Here is a 22,014-nt window from a genome sequence, read left to right as displayed (position 1 = left end):
ATCACTTATTAAAATAAAGATATGCTCCATTTCTTACTTAAACGATATGACTTTCGTATTTCACATGATGCATAAGGAATTCTCTGGTTAAATGGAATAAAGTAAACACTAGAATTAGACAACTAGGATGATTGGACTGGCAAAAACTATGAGGATTTAAAGAATGTTTTAAGTGATATTATTTTCTTTATTAAACTAAAGGAAATTAATTCCGAAGTCGTTCATCATAAAATATGACTTAATATATTAATAATTAAAGTAATATTTATGAAGAATCTACCCTATGAAAAAAAAAAATTTCTTTAAAATTTTCCAAAGATATATTTAAATTTTAAAATATACTTAAAATATACTAAAAAGATTTTGAAATACTCTTAAAATTTGCAACTTTAAGTTTATTTTGAGTATATCTTAAGTATATTTTTTCATGATAGAGCCATAACATATTACTTAATTAGACAACTTACATTGATTAAATCAAAACTTGTTAATGTAATTATTAATCTGATTCATATGATTTTGGAGAAAGGAAAAAGGAATCAACCATGCAAATTTATTGTAGTGGTCACGATGGAATTATTAATAAATCATTTAAAAAATGCTCTCTTGAATGAATCATTTACATTTTTCTTTAATAGGAAGATAAATAATTTCGCTAATGATAATTGCAAAGTACACGCCAAAATATTCAAATGCTCTAAAAAATAATAAAAATTTTATATCCAAAAATAAGCATGAAAAAGAAAGTAATAGAATTATTTCACCATTTATTTCACTTATTTGTAGCCAAGAAGAATGAAATATTTATATTTACTAAGTCAAATATCAATTTTTTGAGTTAATTCTTGATTGCATTATCATATCTTATGATTATTAAAACTTTTAATTTAACGTAAATTTTGCAATTTTCTTCTATATAGCTGAGCTTTTCATAACGGTGTTATCGAGTTTTCATTTATATCTGATCAGTGATGTTTTAAGATTATTTGATTGAAGGAGGGTCAACCTCAACCTGGATTAAACAAAATTTGTTGTTTATTTTTCGCTCTGTATTTAAACTTTGAAAAATATAAGAACTAAAAGATTTTTGTTTTTGAAATAGTTTTCGCAAGATCATACAGTATGTATTTTAAATATTGGATTAATATCTTGCTGGATAAAATCCGTATTTTGCAAGTTGAGAATGGGAAATCATTGAAGAATAAAAATAAACAGGATGAGTTGAATTGCTAAATTTATGAGGATTTAAAGAATTTGTTAAGCAATTTTATTCCTCTTTATTATATTCCTAGAAATCAATTCTGAAGACTTTTATAATAAAGTTAAGATGAGATGAAGTAGTAAGTTTGGATTAATTAAGATTCATGAATCAAGTAAAATCTTTATTGTCTATAGTTCTCATAGTTTTAACTCAAATAGAAATAATCTTACAAATATTTATGATTGTTACGAACGTGACATTATTCTTGCTTTCATTTAAAGATAGTGAAGATACTCAAGATATGAAAGTGAAATGTCTATTTTATTCTAGATATTATAAATACGTTAAGGAAATTACACAAAATTACATGATAACGTTACGACTGCAATATCCATAAGTGTATTATATTATTGAAGAAATTGAAGCATTTGCTATAGATAATCTAGGAAAACATGACTATAACATTTGACAATTTTTACCTAAATGTGATTTATCTTATTAAAGTCAATGGAGGTATAGCAACCAAAGATTTTATCTGATTCACGACTTAGTCAGAGGCAAAGGACCTACAATATCCGTTCCTATCCAGTCCCTATAAAAAAAAAATGTCCAGTTTTTGTTCAGAAATCGTCCGCCTATATTTTCCGGACAAAAACAGGATCTATAAACATCCGGAATATTGCAATATTCCGGACATTCATAAATAAGGAATTCGTCCGGTTTTTGCCATATATTTGTCCGTCATTTGTCCAAATTTTGATTATTCATAAATAAGTAATTTGCTTATATGATTTACTTTATAGTTTTTTTAGCAGTATTATTTATTTATTCAAATTAAAAGCATAACAATAAAAATCATAGACTATTTATTATATTATAAAAAAAATAACTTTATTATAAATTAATCAATTAATACGATATGCCTCCACTAATATTATAATCTACTTTCATTAAAATTAAGATACAAGTAATTTTAACCTTGCTGAATAATTTTACTTAAGCATAAAAGAGTAGTTTCATTTGAATAAAGTGATGAACTTACGTTCTAAAGTTGGAAAATAGAAAAGTAAAATTTAAAAATTAGTATTCAATTAAAAAATGCAACTTACTCTATGAATATTGTACCTACACTTATGAAATCTAAATTACAAGTAATTTCGACCTCATTGAACAACTTTACTTAAGCACAAAAGGGTAATTTCTTTTGGTGAAAGTGGTGAAATTACACCCTGAAGTTTAAAACAGAAAAACGAAAATTTTGAAAACCAGTACTATTATAAAAAATCATGATTTCCTCTATAATTATCATACCTATGCAGTATAATTTAACATTGCTGGACAACTTTGCTTCATAAAAGATAGCTTCGTTTGGCCAAAGTGGTGAGATTATGCGTGAAATTACGCTTCAAAACTAGAAAATAAAAATACAAAAGTAAAAAGAAGAAATTAAGGTACTATATATTATATAAAATATTATAACTTTACAAGAACAAGTAATAAAAACTGAGTTAAAAGAGTTTATTATGTGTTAGTTTGTACTTTTGAAAAAAAGGGAAAAAAGGGGGAAAAGATTTTTTTACAGCTATCACGTAAACAATAAACAAATAAACAAAAAATGTAATCACGTGATATCAGTGACGATCATTTGAATTTTGATCTTAATAAAATTAATGTTTATGTAAAGCGAAAAAATCAACTGCACGTGGTATAGTAATTCTATAAAATTAATTTTTTTATTGTTCAACCATTAATTATTGAATATAGTAGAGGAAAAAGTTGTGAGATATTTTGCTGTAACTGTCAGTTATATACACTACATTCTCGTTAAATATGGTGGATGATCAAAAAAATTCTGGATATTTATTTTATAGACGAATTCCGGACGATCAAAAATATCAAATTCCGGATGATCAAAATTCCTTGGACATTTTCCAGACATATTCTGTACATTTAAAAAATTCCGGACATTTTTTTTGGGCAAATTCCAGATGATCAAAAATTCTGGACATTTTTCTAGACAAATTCCGGACAATCAAACATTCAGAAAATTGGTTTTCGTCCTAAATCCTGCAATATCTGGACAATTTCCGGACATTTTCTGCTGGATGCACCCGGACATTTTTAGATACAATTTCCGGACATTTCTTTTTTATAGGGAGTCGTAAGGTTGCCCAACCTTGATTGCAGTATTGTCAAATAACACTGAAATGACATTGAAATGACATCAAATGATATTAAATTACGTCGATTTTACTATGAAAATGTATGAGAAATGACAAATGTCATTTGAAAAATGGGCAAATGACATGGCAATTTAACAACACTGCTTGATTGGGTGCAATGGTTCGGTCCTCATCTTCTTTGACAAGTATCGCACGATTGTGCATAATCTCCCATCTGAGGCCAAAAATATTTTCCTTCATTGCGCGGAAAGTTCATTAAATCACGAGTCTTAATTAAAACTAAACTTTCCCATAATTGTACTTGGTACCATACATCACGACTACCATGATAAATAAGATCGAGCTTTGTATATTGGATCGTCTTCAGTACGAATAAATATAATAAAGACCAATTTAATTCTTTTTTGTCAATCCAATTAATAATTACATTTATAAAAAGAATAAAATACAGATTATGCCGTTCAACTAAGTAATATTTTATAAGGTCACCATAAAGTTTATATTGGGATAATAATCTCATAAAAAGTATTTTAATGTATGCTTTAAATTATCATAATCTATGTTAGTCCACTCTTTTTATACTCCTATTCAGGTGCTTGTTTAATCACTTTTTTCAATATATGCATGAAAGTCATCTCGTTTAGGTATTAAAATAAAATAGGATATATAATCAAGTGACTAAAAATCATTTGAAGTGAGAAATGGTAGAGTAATTCTACATATGGATTTAAGACAATGATCTTGCAATTAGGTATATTGAATATATAATTCGAACGTAATTCTGCTGTAAACATTCAACTAATCCTTTAAGAAATCAATCGTCACATTGCTGATTTTCGATATAAATGTCAATTTGCGACAGACTATAATTCAGTCGCACGTGATGATAAACATATGGTTATTGCACGTGATCTGATCGACACGCAAATATTCTCGAAAATAGCAAAAGTAATTTTTGGTTTATTTATTGTTACATAATACGTAAAATACTGAAATTATCTGATTGGACGTGAAATTCTCTTGTATTCTGATTCTCTCCAACTCTAATAATGGTGTTATAATCTTCAGAATTTTGCATTAATGAAATGTCTTTCAAAGGATTTAGTGACGTTCAAACCATTCTTATTAAAATGAAATATATGAATATAAAAAGTAAATTAACGAAAAATTATGTAATTCATTTATTAAATGAATTGTCCAACTAAGTTAATTTGCCATATTTTTAACTTTATGGCTAAAAAGCACATAATCTAATTTAGTTCGTCATTTAAAGATTGTATCTTCAAATTTCAAATGAATATCCAACTGTAGGTTAGCTTAGATTTTGTCGATCATATAGCTGGTTCACGAAATAACAAATCCTATTTAACCAATTTTTTTTAAGATTGTCGATCTATTCGTAATTTGACCAAATATGAAACTTCATTTCTACATTTCGTAAATGATGATCCAAATTGGGCCATTACTTCTTTAAAAGAACATTTAGCCAAAATCAAAATGATTGCATGAAATAATTAGTATATTTAGTATATTGTACACCTGTAAAAACATAGTTACATGATTATATCGCTTAGCTTTTTTGACAAGTTGCGAACTGAATTTTTCGAAGTAATCATGATCCAAATCCGGTTAATTAGTTTAACTATTTAATAATAAGAATAACGAAAATTTACTTGTTCATTCATATACTTAAAAAATTCTATTTTATTATTTATTAATATTCAATAAAAATGACATTGAAATTTCATTCAAGTCTTTTAAAAGACATTTCCTCAATGTTGAATGCTGAAGACTATAACGTTATTATTCAAGTCGGAGAAGCAAACGATACAAAAAAATTTCATGCACATTCGAATATTTTAAGAGCTAGTTCTCAGTATTTTAAGGATATTATTCCGGCTGGTATTATTAAAAAGGATAGTATGTTTACAGTAATAAGACCACAAATTACTCCTTCTATCTTTGAAATTATTCTCAAGTATGTGGGTAATTTTTTTTTTTACTTTTATGAATTTATTTTAACATTTATTTTTTGATAATCAAGATACATTTACACGGGAAAACTTGATTTGAGGAATCAATCTGGAGCGGATAATTTTAGATTAATGTTTGAATGTTATTATTTATTTCTTGATAAATTATTCGTATATGTACAATTTTATTTAATTGAACAACAAACACCTTGGATTCAACAAAATTTTGTTCTTATATTAAATTCTATATTCAACCTACCCAATTACAAAAAATTACAAGATCTTTGCATTGAATCCATATGTAGAAATCCTTTATCATTTCTCACTTCAAACGATTTTCAGTTACTTAATAAATATATTCTTTTGTACTTCCTTAAACAAGATGACTTTCATGGGAAGAATATTGAAGTGATTGTTTGGAATTCTTTGATTAAATGGGGCATAAAACAAACATATGGATTGGAGAATAAAAATAACCAGAAAGAGTGGACTGACATAGATTATGATAATTTAAAGAATACATTAAGTATTTTTATCCCATATATTAATTTTACCAGCATACTTTCTGAAGATTTTTATGATAAAGTTCGACCTTATGAAGTTATTATTCCAAGTGTTATTTATGATGAAATTTTGGCATACTACTTAATAGAACAACCTAAATTGTGTATTTACAATTCAAAGATTATTAATCCAAGATTTGTTAATGTAATTTCTAATTTGATTGATAAAAAACGATTGAGTTGTCCTTCAATATTTATTCGTACTGAAGATGATCCAATATACAGATTTAAACTTTTTAGTCGTTGTGGTCTTGATGGAGTTGATGAGGAGTTTTTTCAAGATAAGTATGAAGTAGCAAATCTAATTTTAGTTAAAACTCTGGAATCAGATAAAATATTTGCTGGATATTGTTCAGCCGGCATTGGGTCATTAAAAATTGAAAGTATTTGTGCTTATGATGATTATCGTAACTACTCACCATGTGATTTTGTTTTTTCATTTAAAAATGATAAAGAAAATCAAAATATAAAATTAAAATTAACTGATTCATATTTTGAAGATGGATCTGAAGCTTTGTATGGTTCTTCCTTATACGTAATAAGTGAGGGATTTTATAAACTTGACCCTAAAAATATGCTCAAACCTAAACCTAGGGTTTATACTAATGAAAAAATTGAAAAAATTGAAACATATGCTGTAGTCAAACCATTGAAGAATAATTTAAAAGATATGCTGTCTAAAATGGATAGCAATGTTAATGGAAATAGCGTTAATTATTAAAAGGAAACAGAAATGGATAAAAAAAATTCAAATGTCGCTTACTTTAAAAATCGGAAAGTAATTATAAAAATCAATCGGATAGCAATTATGAAAAAAAAATCAGATATAAGTTGTAAAAAAAAATTATAAAAATAATCCATATAGCGATAATTGAAAATTATTAGATAGTGATTATGGTCATATAATTATACTAGGGATGCTTCTGATAATTGCATCTGTTGGTAGTTGATATGTTTGAATTTTTTTTTATTTGTTTATTTATTTGTTAAAAATAAAGTGTAAATGAAGGAGCAACAATATCTCTTATAATTAATGCTTAATGATTGCCATATCATTAGTTCAATGTGCAATATATACTAACTCATTTCAAAATGAAAAAAGAAATTATATATTGTTGACCGACTCAAATCCAGAAAGTTCATTATAAATTATAAAGACTCAAAACCTCAACACTCCAAGTTAGATACAAGCATTCTAATCTGTCCCATTTAAACTCAAAATTTACTGTATTGTGGAAAATTTATTAAGCATTATTACTGTTCCAAGACTTTGCTCTATGAAAGATAGAGAAAATATTAATACGTAATTCTTATCCATTTAGATGCTTTGCTGCCAAATTTGCTGCAATTTTGCTTATTTATTGAAGTTGATCTTATATATTTTTTGAGTCGATAAATTAAAAATAATAATTTATAATAAACAAGTAAACATTAAACATGGCAGAGAGCTTTATATATTAATAAAAGTAAAATTTTATTATGATTAGAAGATTAGAAGGATTAGAAGTTTTGAGATGAAATTAATTTATTAAATTTATCTTGCATTTTTTGATGGGACTGACATCAACAATAGATATTGGCCTACAAAAATACATTAAAACTTCAATTTTTTTCACATATTACAAAAAAAAATTTTGTGTATATTAATTAACCAAAAAACAAAATTATGAAGTTTAATATTGAGTGTGTCCACCTTTAGTTTTAATTACTGCTTTAATGTGTTTCAGTACACTTAAAATTGGATAATAATGTTCCTATGCTAATGTTTCTCCATTTCTCTTATTATATCACATTCTTGTTTATAATTAGGTAAGGTTGCTTGATGGTCCAAATAGTTCCACAAGTTCCCTCTCAATCGGATAGAGATCAGCTACCAATCTAGAATTGGGATGCACTATAGGAAAGTGTATAACATGATGCTCCATCTTGCTGAAAGATAGAATCAGGATAATTATTAACCTATGGTATAAAATAGTTAACCAAAAAATAAAGAAAACATAACTGGGGAAAAAATGGATTCTGTTATTATTAGTAGAATGCCAAAGTTGTGCCAGTATTATAGTTAAAAAAAACTGAGTTAAAAGTATTTTAATAGTTAAATTATACAGTCTGATCTCGATGTGAATAACGTATACCGAATTTTTGTTGAATTACCGCTTATTATTATTATAAAACAAAAATTTTTTGATATACCGAACTTAGTCACATGATTTTCCAATTTCGCCTGAAATTAATTAATTTCGGCCAGAATTAGAACCATATCGACTGATTGGAAAAATCAAGCCAATCAATATTTAAGCTCAGTTGATGGGTTCATTATAACTGATAGGTTACTTATTGTCATTAGCATATAAAATTATGAGGGGCTTTTCTGATCAGCCGATATGCCACTTAATTTTTGCCTAGCTAAATTAATTGATGCCAAAACATCTTAATTCTGGCCGAAATTGGGATATTAATCACGTGATTCTCTGGATATGAACTCTTCCTAAAAAAAACTTTAGGGTTTCGGTAAATAAAAAAAATTTTCTTTACCTATATACCGAACTTTTACTCCCAAACCGTAGGTTCTGTATATCGAGATTTGACCGTAACATTAAATTATTTTTTTATTATTAAATCAATAAATACATTAAATTAAAACGCAATTTATTTTAAATTTCCAAATACAGTACAAAATAAGAAAAAAATATTTTATGAAGAAATTAACATTTCATTGTCATTTATGAAGTGTACAAGAGCTTGACTTATTATTCAATTTAACGAATATTTAAGAAATTAATTATATATGTATTAGCTTTCCACAATTAAATTTTCAAGAGATAATATTCTTAGAAAGCAATAATATAATTTGATTTAAAAAACATTTAAATTGAAATCAATAATAATAATTTTTTAAAGTTGTTGATATTTAGAACATATCAAAGTTTGGTAGGTTGGGCACAATTAAATTAATAAAGTCTATCATGATCTTTTATTTATATCAAATTGTAAGTCAAAAGTGCGTTATTATTTGGCGGCCCTGTAGCATTGGATTGGTCAGTTTTTATTTGCTAATTTTTATTATTTAGAACTCGCATCTGTATGATTATACTGTATATATTCATCTTGTTAAACTTGATGTACTGCTCTAACAAATATGCTCTTATAAACGAAGTTACGAAGTTATTTGTTGCATTTAACATAAAATACCCGCCAAAAATCAACCTCCAATATATAGATAAGATTTGTTCGATTTGGGCAGTCTAAAAAAAATATGAACCGTCTTTTATATATGAATATTAATTCTCAATCAAAAAAATTCATAAAGTTAGTAACTCTGATATAGTGACCTCACTATATTGTATTACATGATATTAATTGCTATTTACTTCAGGTGATTTCAATAAATACCGGAAAACGGGAACTTATTATTGTCATTGAGTTTTCAGATTTAATTCGTTTTTCAAAGTTGTTGAGGATATTTTTAATTGTTACGGTAGCATATTTTGTTTTGTGATAATATGCAAATTAATATCGACTAACTATAATAGTACATTTAAAAAATGTAGTGAATCGACCCTAATTTTAGAAGCTTTATTTTATTTTTGTGATACGATAATTTTGGGCTTGATTTTAAAATAAATAATAATTGATGAACACCATATATAAACTATTTATTAAATCTATAAATCCATAAAGCATTCTTGGAATTTTCGGTTGTTATAGAATTCTAAAAAGAGCATTCGATATTTATCATGTTACTTTTATTAAAATCAAGTCGGTTATTTCTTTGTTACAAAATTCCATGTAAATTCCGTGTAACCATTCTTAGAATTCCATAGAAAAACTTAGTTATCCATTTCTAGTTGATCAAACATATTGTTAAAACTATAAATATGACTTGAATTTTCTATAATTTCCTATAAAATAATAAAATGGAACTTACAAATACAAATGATGAAAATTCTTTTGATCCAACACCAAGACTAAAATCTAGCCCTATACCAATTAATTTTGTTCCCTTTAATATATGGGAAAAAAAATGTTTTAATTGTGGAGAATATTACATTAAAACGCATTATCATGATCAAAATTATTGCAAAAAATGTTTATTGAATTATCTAACTAATATAACTGATAATAATATATACTTGGACGTATATGTATTCACAAGGAACTTAGAATGTAATGAACATGAGATAAGTAGGTTAAAGGAACCACAAAATATTCAAGAATGCTGCAAAAATTGTTTGGACATATTATATTTTAAATAAATACTTGATGAAGAATATGGTGTGAATATTATGGATGTTTTAGACAGTTACAAAATTGCACGTGATAATATTTTAGAAAGTGAAAAATATTGTAGATTATGTGGAAAATTATATCAAGGAAATGATAATATGTTAAAATTCAAGTTATGCTCAGATTATTATCTAATTTCTTCTGGATATGTAGAATCGGCCTTGACTAAAAAGCCTAATATTCCAACTATTTATTTACCATGGTGGTATATTAAATCTTCTTGTGGTGCTTGCAACGAATCCTTAATATTTACATTCGGACTGTCAAAAATATTGTAAGAATTGTTTTATATTTTATACTGGATGTAGATATTGTTTAACAACAAATGTTATTTTTGGACTTACAATTCAATCACAATGTAAAAAATGCAAAAGAGTATCATCATCTATCATCAATATCGCAAATATTTGGAGTGGAAATAGTGAATTAGATGAATTTCTCCTTAATTTACTCCCTGACATTCAAAATATTTATAAAGTAGATGAGTTTATGGATAAAATAAAAAATACTGACTATTTTCTTCCATCAGAAATAAATTCAACTATTGACCGAAGTTATAATACTCAACAACCAGAAAAGTTGATGGGATGGATACCATATATTCAATTTGAAGATGTAAAAAAAGTAGCGGAGGGAGGATTTAGTATTATATACCAAGCAACTTGGTGTGGCAGAAGTTATAATGGGGAAGCAGTCGTTTTAAAAAAGTTTAAAAATTCTCAAGACTTTAGCAAATATTTTTTAAAGGAGGTAAACATTATTTTAATCGTAAATATTCGTATATTTATTTATTAAAATTATATAACTTAAAAAATACTTAATCATGAAATTTTAGCTAAAGTCGAATCAACATTGTTATGAAATTAAATATCATATTATTAGAATTTATGGAGTTACGAAAGATAAATTAGGTGATTATATGTTAGTTATGCAATATGCATCAGGAGGAGATTTACATAACTGGTTGCAAAAGAATTTTAGAGGAATTACGTGGAATAAACAAAAATTAGCTATTTTGTGGCAAATTTCTGAAGGGTAATTAGATAAATATATTATTAATATTATAAATTCCAATTTATTAATTTTATTTTTTTTATTTCAGACTCGAAACTATTCATAATTCAGATTTTATACATCGAGATTTTCATAGTGGAAACATATTATCCAGGTTATCAGGCATGAACCAATTACGACGACGAGGAGAAGAATCATCAATTAAAAAAAGACATCAATGGCAAATTGGAGATCTAGGATTATCACAACCTTCAAATAATACGTCATCAAATAATGAAATATATGGGGTGATACCTTATATTGCACCAGAAATATTTAGAGGGTCTGGATTTTCTAAAGAATCTGATGTTTATTGTATGGGTATGATTATGTGGGAGCTTACAACAGGTTGTAAACCTTTTGCTAATGATGAACATGAAATTGAGCTTGCTTTTAAAATTCTTGATGGGGAACGACCTAAAATTACGGAAAATACACCAGAATGCTATGCTAGTTTAATGAAAAGTTGTTGGGATCCTGATCCTAAAAAAAGACCTTCTATGACAGAAATTCGTAAAACCTTTGGTAAATGGTTTTTTAAAAATAAAAATATTGAACCTTTTAATCAAGCTGAATCGAAAAGATTAGAATTAATAAGTTTAAAGAAACTTGGACCCGAGTTTAGTGAAAAACCTCATCCAAGTGCTATTTATACAAGTAGATCATTGAAGTCTTTCATTTCTAAATGCTCGTCTAAATATTCTTCAAAAGGTATGTGGTGTACTAAAAAATAAGATAGATAAATATTATTGACCAAATCTTTGGATAAATATGTTAAATTTCTTTTTATAGATTATGCTTCGCTAGAATTTGATTTTGACATAGATCTAGTTGAAAGGTATTTTAAAGTAAAATATTTTCGCTATCCTTACGAAATCTAAATTTAAAAATCATTTACTCAATACAATTTTATACACTAGTAAGTCAAATTTACTCGGAATTAAGCGAAATATTGAAGAATCAAATATTAATACTAGTAGAAATAATGGTAAAATATTTGTTTAATTCAATCTAATCTATTTATATAATTTATATTCATTTGTAATTTATTTTTTCAATTAAAAATACTAGGAAAACATATTAAAATTAGCCCCAGTCATTCAAGTATTTCTTTCGCGGACTATTAAGAGGAAAATAGCAATAATTAAGCTAGGAAACGGAAACCGTTTAAGTCCTTCGCTTCGCAAGTGTTACGTGTCATTTATTTATTTGACATATTTCAGGGTTCAAATAGGTAGTGTTACATAAATCGTGATACATATTCAAAAAAAGGAAATAAAATTATTGATTGTGACAGGGACAAAAACGGGGTTAAAACAAATTTTGCTAGTTCAGCTAACACTTCGGACAATAAGATTCTATAAAAAGAATAGAATAATTTTTGCGCATTATACATTTGTTTAATAAATAAATAGTCTTAGCTTATAGTATATTTAAAATATTTTTTTACAACGTAAATATGATTAAATAAACTTTTATATTAAACTATTAATATATCGTAGCTAAAATCATAAACTGCAAAATCAATTTGTCAGAGTTTTAAAACTTATTTAGTTCATAGAATTTTAGAATTTACCTTTATGATCCTTTATGAAGAGAAAAAAGCAAAAATAAAAAAAAAGATTGTTTAAAAGAAAATAAAACTAGAAGTAATACACGTACCCACAATAAATTACTGGATTCATTAAAAATGCTTGGTAATTTTCATTCATGAAAGTTTATAAATTCCTGATGAAAATCACTCAAATTTTTTTTTATTTGAAATCTAGATTTTAAATTTCAAATAAAAAAGATATTTTAATTTTTAAAGTATGAAAAGAATTGTCTAATTGTTAATTATAGCAACTTTTTAGAATTCTTTTATATATTTATTTACAAATAATCAACTTTATGAATTTCAAATATATAACATTTTTAATTACATTTTTAAAAAACTACAGTTGATTAGCTTTTATATACTAGATAACGGTGACCGTTAAACGTCCGAATCGGACGTTGTAATGCCGTAGTATACCTAGTAAATTTATTAATTGTAAGGCGCAGTATTACATTTAGTCTTAGTGTATAAAAATTTTAACTTATTTTTATTTTTTAATTGGACCGAAAAGTCGTTAAACTATTAATCATGAGAATCAAGGATAATTGGTCCGTGATGACCATAAACTATTAGTCACGAGATTTAAGGATAAATGAAGATCCGAAAGATACTAAATTGAATGAAATCAAGTGATCTGAGATGTCAAGTGAATAATTTGTTGATCACTACGTTAATATTATAAATCATAATTCAGGAGTTCATGATGATCAAATGGATACAAAATTAAGATAATGGAAATACTTTAAAACAATGGAAATACTTTAATAATTTAAATCCATGAATCGAAATTATGAATTTAGTTACACAAAAACAAACATAAAAGGGCGTGAAGATCACCTTTTGGAAAGGACAGAGAGAGAAAACTAGACGAATTTTGTTATGAATTATTTATTTTGTTATTTAATGTTATTAAACCAAGCATATTATTGTATTTATTTATATTATTAATAAAGAGTCATTTTGTTAATACCTGAGGTGGCAAACATAATTCTCTATGGGCTCAGGTGTTACAAGTGGTGCATGCTCCGAGAAAGGAAAAGTGATCATCCTCACATGATCACTACAGGTTATAAGTACAGGATCTCTGAGAAAAGAAAATGATCACCCCCACGTGATCATTAGAAGTTACAAATAAAGGATCGACGAAGTTAAGGAATTATAAAATTAAAAGTTCTAAGTCTTGGTTAAAAAAAGAATTTAAGGCGTATTAACGTTAAATTTTAATAAAATAAAGTCAAATATTTTAAAGGATACGTAAAAACAATGGTTACCAATGTAAAAAGTATTAATTTGGGTAAGTATGACCATAAATGTATGAAGAGATAATGTTCAAAATTAAATTTTTGATCTAACTTGACCACCGGCTGATAAGTCAATGAAAAATTATTATTATAATAATTTTCATACATATGAACCAAATATGTATGGTAGTAATTGATTATCAAGGGAAATGCGAGGCTAATCAAGTTAGAAGGGGTTTTAATAGAATATTGTAAATAAGTTCCATGAATTAAGGATTAAAAATAATTTTTATAAATAATTGAGGTTAAGTTAAGGATAAAAAGTGTACCCAAAAGCTGACACTATAAATACGATGGTGGGGTAATTCTGTGTGAACTCAATTGAGGTTTTCTGTGTGATCAATTGAGAATAGTTCTGTGTGAGCTTTTTCTGTGTGAACTCAATTGAGGTTTTCTGTGTGATCAATTGAGAATAGTTCTGTGTGAGCTTTTTCTGTGTGAACTCAATTGAGGTTTTCTGTGTGATCAATTGAGAATAGTTCTGTGTGAGCTTTTTCTGTGTGAACTCAATTGAGGTATTCTGTGTGATCAATTGAGAATAGTTCTGTGTGAACTTCCAAAAACAATTCTGTGTGAGGGTACCCAAGAAGAATCATGATTAACGTTAACAAAAATTAAAATAATGTTTGCTGGACAAATATATTCAAGGAAAGTTATTAAAAATTAATAAGGATATAAATGATAAGAGATTTTGTAGCGTAGTAAAATTATATAAAATGTCAATACAGGTGTCGAGATTATTAATTAAAGATTATCAAAGCACAGTAAATTTTAGGATATAATAGAATTAGAGGCGTAGTAGGAGCATATGAAAGAGGGAGATTTGAATCTCCCACTTATTAAATGAATTGTTGACACCGAGGAAAGATACATCAGTCTTGGAAATACAACAAATAATCGGACAAATCAAATATGGATTCACACTTCAACCTTAGGTTGGAAAATTTTATGGAATATAAATTTATTTGTACAAACCTGTAAACTACCATACTCAGTAATGAACAAATGAGGTAAAGGCAAGCCCAGTATAGGTCAAATAAAATATAAAAGAAGGATAAAAAGTAAAAGACGTGAAAATTTTTAGAGAATTTTATTAAAAATGGAATGGTACCATGTTTGGAACGCTGAATATATAAACCATAAACAAGAACATGACCTAGGAGTGATAGAACCAGAGGAATGTTTAGCATGTGAAATATGTAACCCAATAGAAAGAGATGTATCAGCGGCATTCAAGAAATTTTGGGATGCTTTGTTTAAATTCGAGGATACAATACTAATGTACAATAATGTAACACATAAAGAATTATTGAATTTATTAAGTATGGACAATAGAGAAAGGGAGGATACAATACATAAGGGAAAATGTAGGAATATAGTAGATAGAATAATTGAATCAATAAGGTACAGACAACAACCAAAAATGAAGGAAAAAGGTTTAAGGATAATAATTGTAGTAATTGTAAGGGATTGTATTGAAGGAAATTTAGAAAATGAAGTATTTGACCGGTTAATTGGATGTCCAGAAATAATGGAACATGGATATATTTTGGAAGATTGGGATGTTGAAAACAGATTTCAAAAATTTTGGGAATGGTACGGTTCAATATTAGAATTTGGGGTGGAAGCAATCCATGCGACACCAGAAACGATAGTGATATTCAGGAAATTATTATACATGGAAGAAAACATAACTAAAAATATGAGAAAAGTAATAGATTTAACAAGTACAATTGTTTACAGGAACCCATTAAGAGAGGGAGAATCAAAACAACAAGAATGGGAAAGATTGATACGGAAAGTGTTACAAAGATTTATTGACACCAAACAATTTACAAGGGAACCTGAAGACCCAGAAAGTGCTAGTCCTGAAAGTTATGAATTAGAGGACAGTGATGGTAGTATACATTATGAAATAAAAATAGAGGATGATGTCGAATGGACAGTGGAATCATTAAAAAGAAAAATTGAAGAAATGGGTGGAAGGTTCACCGACAAAGATATACAAAGAATGTGGGACCTAAGGATAAGGATAGAATTGATATTAACAGAGGACTTTTTAGGTACATTTTTCGAATTAATGGGACTAAGTGATGAAAAATTGAAAGATGAGATAAATGAATGGTTAGTAAGAGAAACATTAACATGTAAGGATTGTGGAAACAAAAAATTACCTGATATGATGGAAGATTCACAACAATGTAGAAAGTGTGAGTTAACCGAGGTATTAGAATTAAAAGATGATTTAGAAAAATTAGGATATGAACTAGATATTTTAGAGACAAGGAGAATAAAGGAGTTAAGGATAAGCAATAGCATAATATTAACGATGGAATTCATGGAAAAATATTTTCAAGAAATTGATTCAGATGATAAAGAATTAAAGATAAAATTATATGAATGGACAAATGAAAATACCACATTTTGTGATGAATGTGAAATAAGATGGATAAACAATAAATTTGACGAAGGAAAAACCAAGTGTAGGGATTGTGAAAATGACGAAAATGAAATTGATATCAGGGTTAAAAGATTGAAACAAGTATGTGATAATAATAAAATAGAAATAACTAATGGAGAGTTATTGAGGTTAATCAGTATGGGATATACTGATGGAGAAATATTGGATCAAGAATTTATTGAAATATTCCAAGGAAATAAAAATGAAATGGAGAAAAATTTAAGGCGAATATTAGATAAATTTCTAAAACAGCAAGCTGGAATTGAGGATAGTGAAAGTAGTGGAAATGAATCTGATAATGAAAAATCAGATGGATCTGGAAAAGACGGAGAAATTTTAAATCCAAATGATACTGATAACAATGAAAATTTTGAAGAACCTTATGAAGAAAACATTATAAATAGACCTGGTTTTGACTCAAGTGAAAGTTCAGAATCAAACTCTGAGGATAAAAGTGAAATATCTGATTATAATATAGAAAATTTATTTGAAACACCTTTAACACCACCGATACCACCAATCCCACCAATAGTACCAATAATTATGGGAGCAACAAGAGCTGAAGTAAGGGAAGATTTTAGAGCGGCTTTACTAGCAGCAACGGGACATGATATAGGAGGTAATTGGGCTGGATTAGTCGCAGCCAACCCATTAGCAAATGCAATTGAGGATGCAGGAAATGTAGCTGGAGGAATAATTAGTATGCCACAATTTTATGGAAGGGAAGAAGAAGACATAAACGATTGGGTAAGACAATTTGAAACAGCATTTACTGCTATAGGAAAAGCAGCAGGAGTAAATGGAGCTAGACAAGCAGCAATGGCAGCTACCTGTTTGAAAGGTGCAGCAGCACAATGGTATAATGAAAAGAAGGAAGCAAACAATGGTCATTTGGTAAATTGGCAAGATAACGATAATGATAATGATTTAAAACATAGGATTAAACAAAGATTTACCAGGGAAGATGTTAGAAAAAGGAAAATGTTAGAATTAAGGAAAATAACACAAGGAGTAAATGAAAATGTTGAGGCATATACGATAAGGTTTAGACAAATATTAAGGATAGCTACCAGAGGCCATGCATTAGATGATGAATTACAAGTGGATAATTATATCGAAGGATTAACACCAACATTGGGATATCAAGTCAGAAGACAAAACCCAGCAAACTTAAATGATGCAGTGAATACAGCAAGAAGAGAAGAGGAAGCTACTAATGAATTAATAAGAAAGACACGTGGTATATCAGTTAGTACCCAAAGAAAAGGAATCGATATACAAGATGACAAACCAAAGAATATATTTGAAAAACCATTGGAGAAAAATTATGAGGATGACCTTGCCGACATGTTTAAAAAATTAGAGGTAAAACTAGTAAATCAACTTGGAGGGCAAAAGAGACCACCAAACAATAATAATAGACAAGGACCACCACCTCGAGCATGTTATAATTGTAAACAACCAGGACATTATGCAAATGAATGTAGGGTAAATAATGGTCAAAGAAACTATGGAAGACCAAATAATCAAAATTATAATAGAAGATCAAATAACTATAATGGAAGACCAAATAACTATAACAGACCACCAAACTACCAAAACAATAATCGAGGATTCAATGTAGTGGAATATGATAATTATAATGACCAATATGACCAATATGATTATGATAGTCAGGATTATCAGGATAATTATGACCAAGGATATAGTTATGATGACCCGTATTACCAAGATAATGATGTAACATTTAACCATGTTGATCAAGATTTTTATATTGGTGAAAGACAAACGAGAAGTAACATAAAGAATAGGTCAAGTAATCGAGATGTAGATATGGAAATTGACCAAGAACAAACACGAAGAAGGAATAATAAATATGCAAGCCAAGAGGAAAGGGCAACAGCATTACCAAAAAGAGGATTCACTGATGAAAGTCTGAGGAAAGCACAAGAAGCAAGGAGAAATAATAATACATGTGGAAATTGTGGACAAAGAGGTCACTATGCAAAACAATGTAAAAATGAACGTGTTGAAGGTATCCATAGGACAAGCGCATTTCAGAGGAACATACCAGAATATAACATAATAGAGGATCTGAAAAATACCAGAGCAAATGCAACCTTTTCACAAATTATAAACATGAGTCCAGAGCAAAGGAAAATATATTATGAAGGAATGAGAAGGTATCCACAAACAGATTTACTACAAGAATCAATGAACAACATTGAAGCAGAACATTTAACTGCATTAAGGGGTAAATTAATAATAAACCAAGAATTAAAGGACGTAATGTTTGATACAGGAGCAGCAGTAAATGTAATAACTAGTCAGATAATGGATGAAATGGACCTAAAAATTGAGGAACCGAGTACAGTAAGATGTGTGATGATAAATGAGGATAAATTAGCATCTAGGGGTACCACGACAATATACATACAATTTGGGGATAAGGAAATACCCATTAAGGTTGAAGTAATTGATTCAGGAAAAAACGAAATTGTGTTAGGAAATGGAGTATTAGATATGTTCAAAGCAAATATAGATTACACAGATAAAACAATAATAATTAGAATGAATGATGAAACTATGGATATACCAGTAAGATACACACAAAGGACCATTAAAGGGTTTGAAGAAACATTTGATGAAGAGGAAATATTAGAAGAATTATACCAGGATGAATTGTATAACATATATGAAGATGACCATGAAGGTCAGGAAGATGAAAATTTTAAAGTATAAGTCTTGGTCAGAATGATACTGAAGAGACGATAAAGAAGCACAAAAGTGACCATGAAAAATTTACTGAAAAATTTAAAGTAGGGGACATAACCAATGAACAAAAAGGTAAATTAAAAGTATTAGTAGAAAAATATAAGGATATATTTGAGTACGATGGTGAAAAATATAATAGGACAAACCTAGTAAAACATGAAATCAGATTAAAAGGGGGTACTGAACCAATAGCCCAAAAGAGGTACAAAGAAAATGATGAAAAAGGTAAATTCATCAGAAAAGAGGTTGACGAGATGTTAAAATTGGGAAAAATTAGAGAATCTAGAAGTCCATGGTCTTCACCAGTGACTTTAGCAGGGAAAAAGTCAGGAAATTATAGATTTTGCATCGATTATAGAAAATTAAATAAAGTTACAATAACAGATGCATATCCATTACCGAGGATTGATGAACAATTAGAAAGGATAAGTTCAGGAAAATGGTTTACCAGTCTAGATTTAGCATCAGGGTTTAATCAGATAGAAATGGCTGAGGAAGATATTGAGAAAACAGCATTCATATGCTCGGCAGGATTATATGAATATAATGTCATGCCATTTGGGTTAACAAATGCACCTGCAAGTTTTCAAAGGTTAATGGATAAAGTATTAAAGGAGTACCTAAATGAATTTGTGATAGTATACATTGATGATATAATGATATATTCGGAAAATTTCGAAGATTACCTAAAACACATAAAGTTAGTGTTAGAAAAATTAAAGGAAGCCAGTTTAATACTAAAGTTAAAGAAATGTATATTTGGGAAAACAGAAATAGAATTTTTAGGACATGTAGTTGGTAAGAATGGATTAAAACCAAGTCCAGGAAAGGTTGAAAAGATACAAAAATTAACAGCACCTATAAATATAAAAGGTGTAAGGTCAATATTAGGGTTATGTACGTATTATAGAAAATTTATTAAAGATTTTTCAAAAATAGTAAAACCAATAACATCTTTATTGAGAAAAGATGAAAAGTTTGAATGGGGCATCAAACAACATGAAGCATTAGAAATATTAAAAAGGAAATTAACCGAAGAACCGGTGTTAAGACAACCAGATTGGTTAAGGAAATTTATATTAATTACAGATGCTTCAGGAATAGGATTAGGGGCAGTGTTAGCTCAAAAAGATGATAAAGGTCAAGAATATGTAATAGAATATGCCAGTAAAAGTTTAAACAGGACAGAACAAAGATGGCCAATAACCGAACAAGAATGTTATGCAATTGTATGGGGAATACAACATTTCCATAAATACTTGATCAATAGAAAATTTGAGGTAGTAACAGACCATGCAGCTTTGAAGGGATTAATGACTGCAAAAGTACCAAAAGGAAAGAGATCAAGATGGGTCATGGAATTGGAACAGTATGATTTTGAAATAACCCATAGACCAGGAAAAGAAAATAAAAATGCAGATGCCTTATCAAGAATAATATAAATAGATGGGTAAAAGAGTTACTTTCCAAAAATAAAAATGGAACAAGTGGTAAGAAATACAAATCATAAAATAAAGGATATAATCGAAAATTTAGAAGGTATAACAAAGGAATTAAACAGGATAAATTATAACTATAAATTCAAAGCCAAAAATTTTGAAGATAGTGAAGAAAGACCATTAATATTGGAAACTCAAGAGGAAATATTACAAATAGAGGTGATATTAAGTAAAGTAAACAAGCTAAAATTATCAGAATTATGTAAAAATGGGACCTAAAATAATAATCATATGTGGAGTTGATGGTACTGGAAAAACATTCATTGTAAATAAACTTATAAAAGAATTTGAAAAAGTAGGACAAAGTGTGAGGTTTAACACCTTTAAAAGGAGAAGAGAGGACAATGATAAGTATAAAATACCAAAGAAAGGTATAGAATGGGAATTCAGGAAGGAAGTTGTCGAACAAATCAACAGGAGAATGGAAGAACATGATAATGAGGATTGGTTAATATTAGATAAAAGTCCCTATAGTGAGTACTTTTATCAACAAACACCATCATTCGACAGAGGATACATAACAAGATATGAGAACCACCTATTAGAAAAGGAAGTATTTAGGAACAAAAGGATAATTGATGAATCAATAGTGATATTTTTAGAAAATGAAAAATGTTGGGAAAATTACAAAGGTAGAGAACATTCGAAAAAGGATCAAGGACATAAAACATCATATCCATTATTAGATGAAGAAAGATATATGGAGATGGTGAAATCATTTAAAGAATGTCAAGATATTTACGAAGGAGAAAGATATGCTAATATTAAAATATCGAATAATGACACAGATTGGGAAAGAGTATATAATAAAGTAATAGAATTAGATGGAGATAAACCACCAATAGAGGTTAAAAATGTTGAGATTAAGGATAACATCAGAGTAACTGATGGTAAAAAGCATATTGAGAAAAATGGTAAAAACATAAGAATAATAGAAGACTTTGAAAAGATGGGAGCACTATATTTAGCTCACAGTCATGAATTATCGGCACATATGGGAATCAAAAGTACTTATGATAATTTAAAAGATAAATATTATTGGGAAAATATGCTGAATGATGTTGAAAGATATGTAAGGACATGTGATGAATGTCAAAGAAGAGGAAAACCACAAGGGAAAA

At 28.0% G+C, this 22,014-nt stretch overlaps 2 protein-coding genes across 2 annotated transcripts; both read left to right on the top strand.

Moving 5' to 3' along the window:
* Window positions 1–5,114: 5,114 nt before the first annotated feature.
* Window positions 5,115–6,641, top strand: OCT59_005967 (uncharacterized protein; the record flags this gene model as incomplete). Its single annotated transcript, XM_025330873.1, has 2 exons — window positions 5,115–5,362; window positions 5,429–6,641. 2 exons carry the CDS (start codon window positions 5,115–5,117, stop codon window positions 6,639–6,641), a joined length of 1,461 nt encoding a protein of 486 aa, XP_025167164.1.
* A 14,231-nt stretch (window positions 6,642–20,872) lies between these two features.
* OCT59_005966 (uncharacterized protein) lies at window positions 20,873–21,112 on the top strand (the record flags this gene model as incomplete). The annotated part of the gene is made up of 1 exon (XM_066140959.1): window positions 20,873–21,112. The coding sequence occupies one exon, from the start codon at window positions 20,873–20,875 to the stop codon at window positions 21,110–21,112; it is 240 nt and encodes a 79-aa protein (XP_065997796.1).
* Window positions 21,113–22,014: the final 902 nt, after the last annotated feature.

The sequence above is a fragment of the Rhizophagus irregularis genome, chromosome 14, assembly GCF_026210795.1.
Source record: "Rhizophagus irregularis chromosome 14, complete sequence".
Classification (NCBI taxonomy): Eukaryota; Fungi; Glomeromycota; class Glomeromycetes; order Glomerales; family Glomeraceae; genus Rhizophagus; species Rhizophagus irregularis.
Note: the sequence above shows the minus strand (reverse complement) of the source record. Positions and strands in the feature narration are given on the sequence as shown.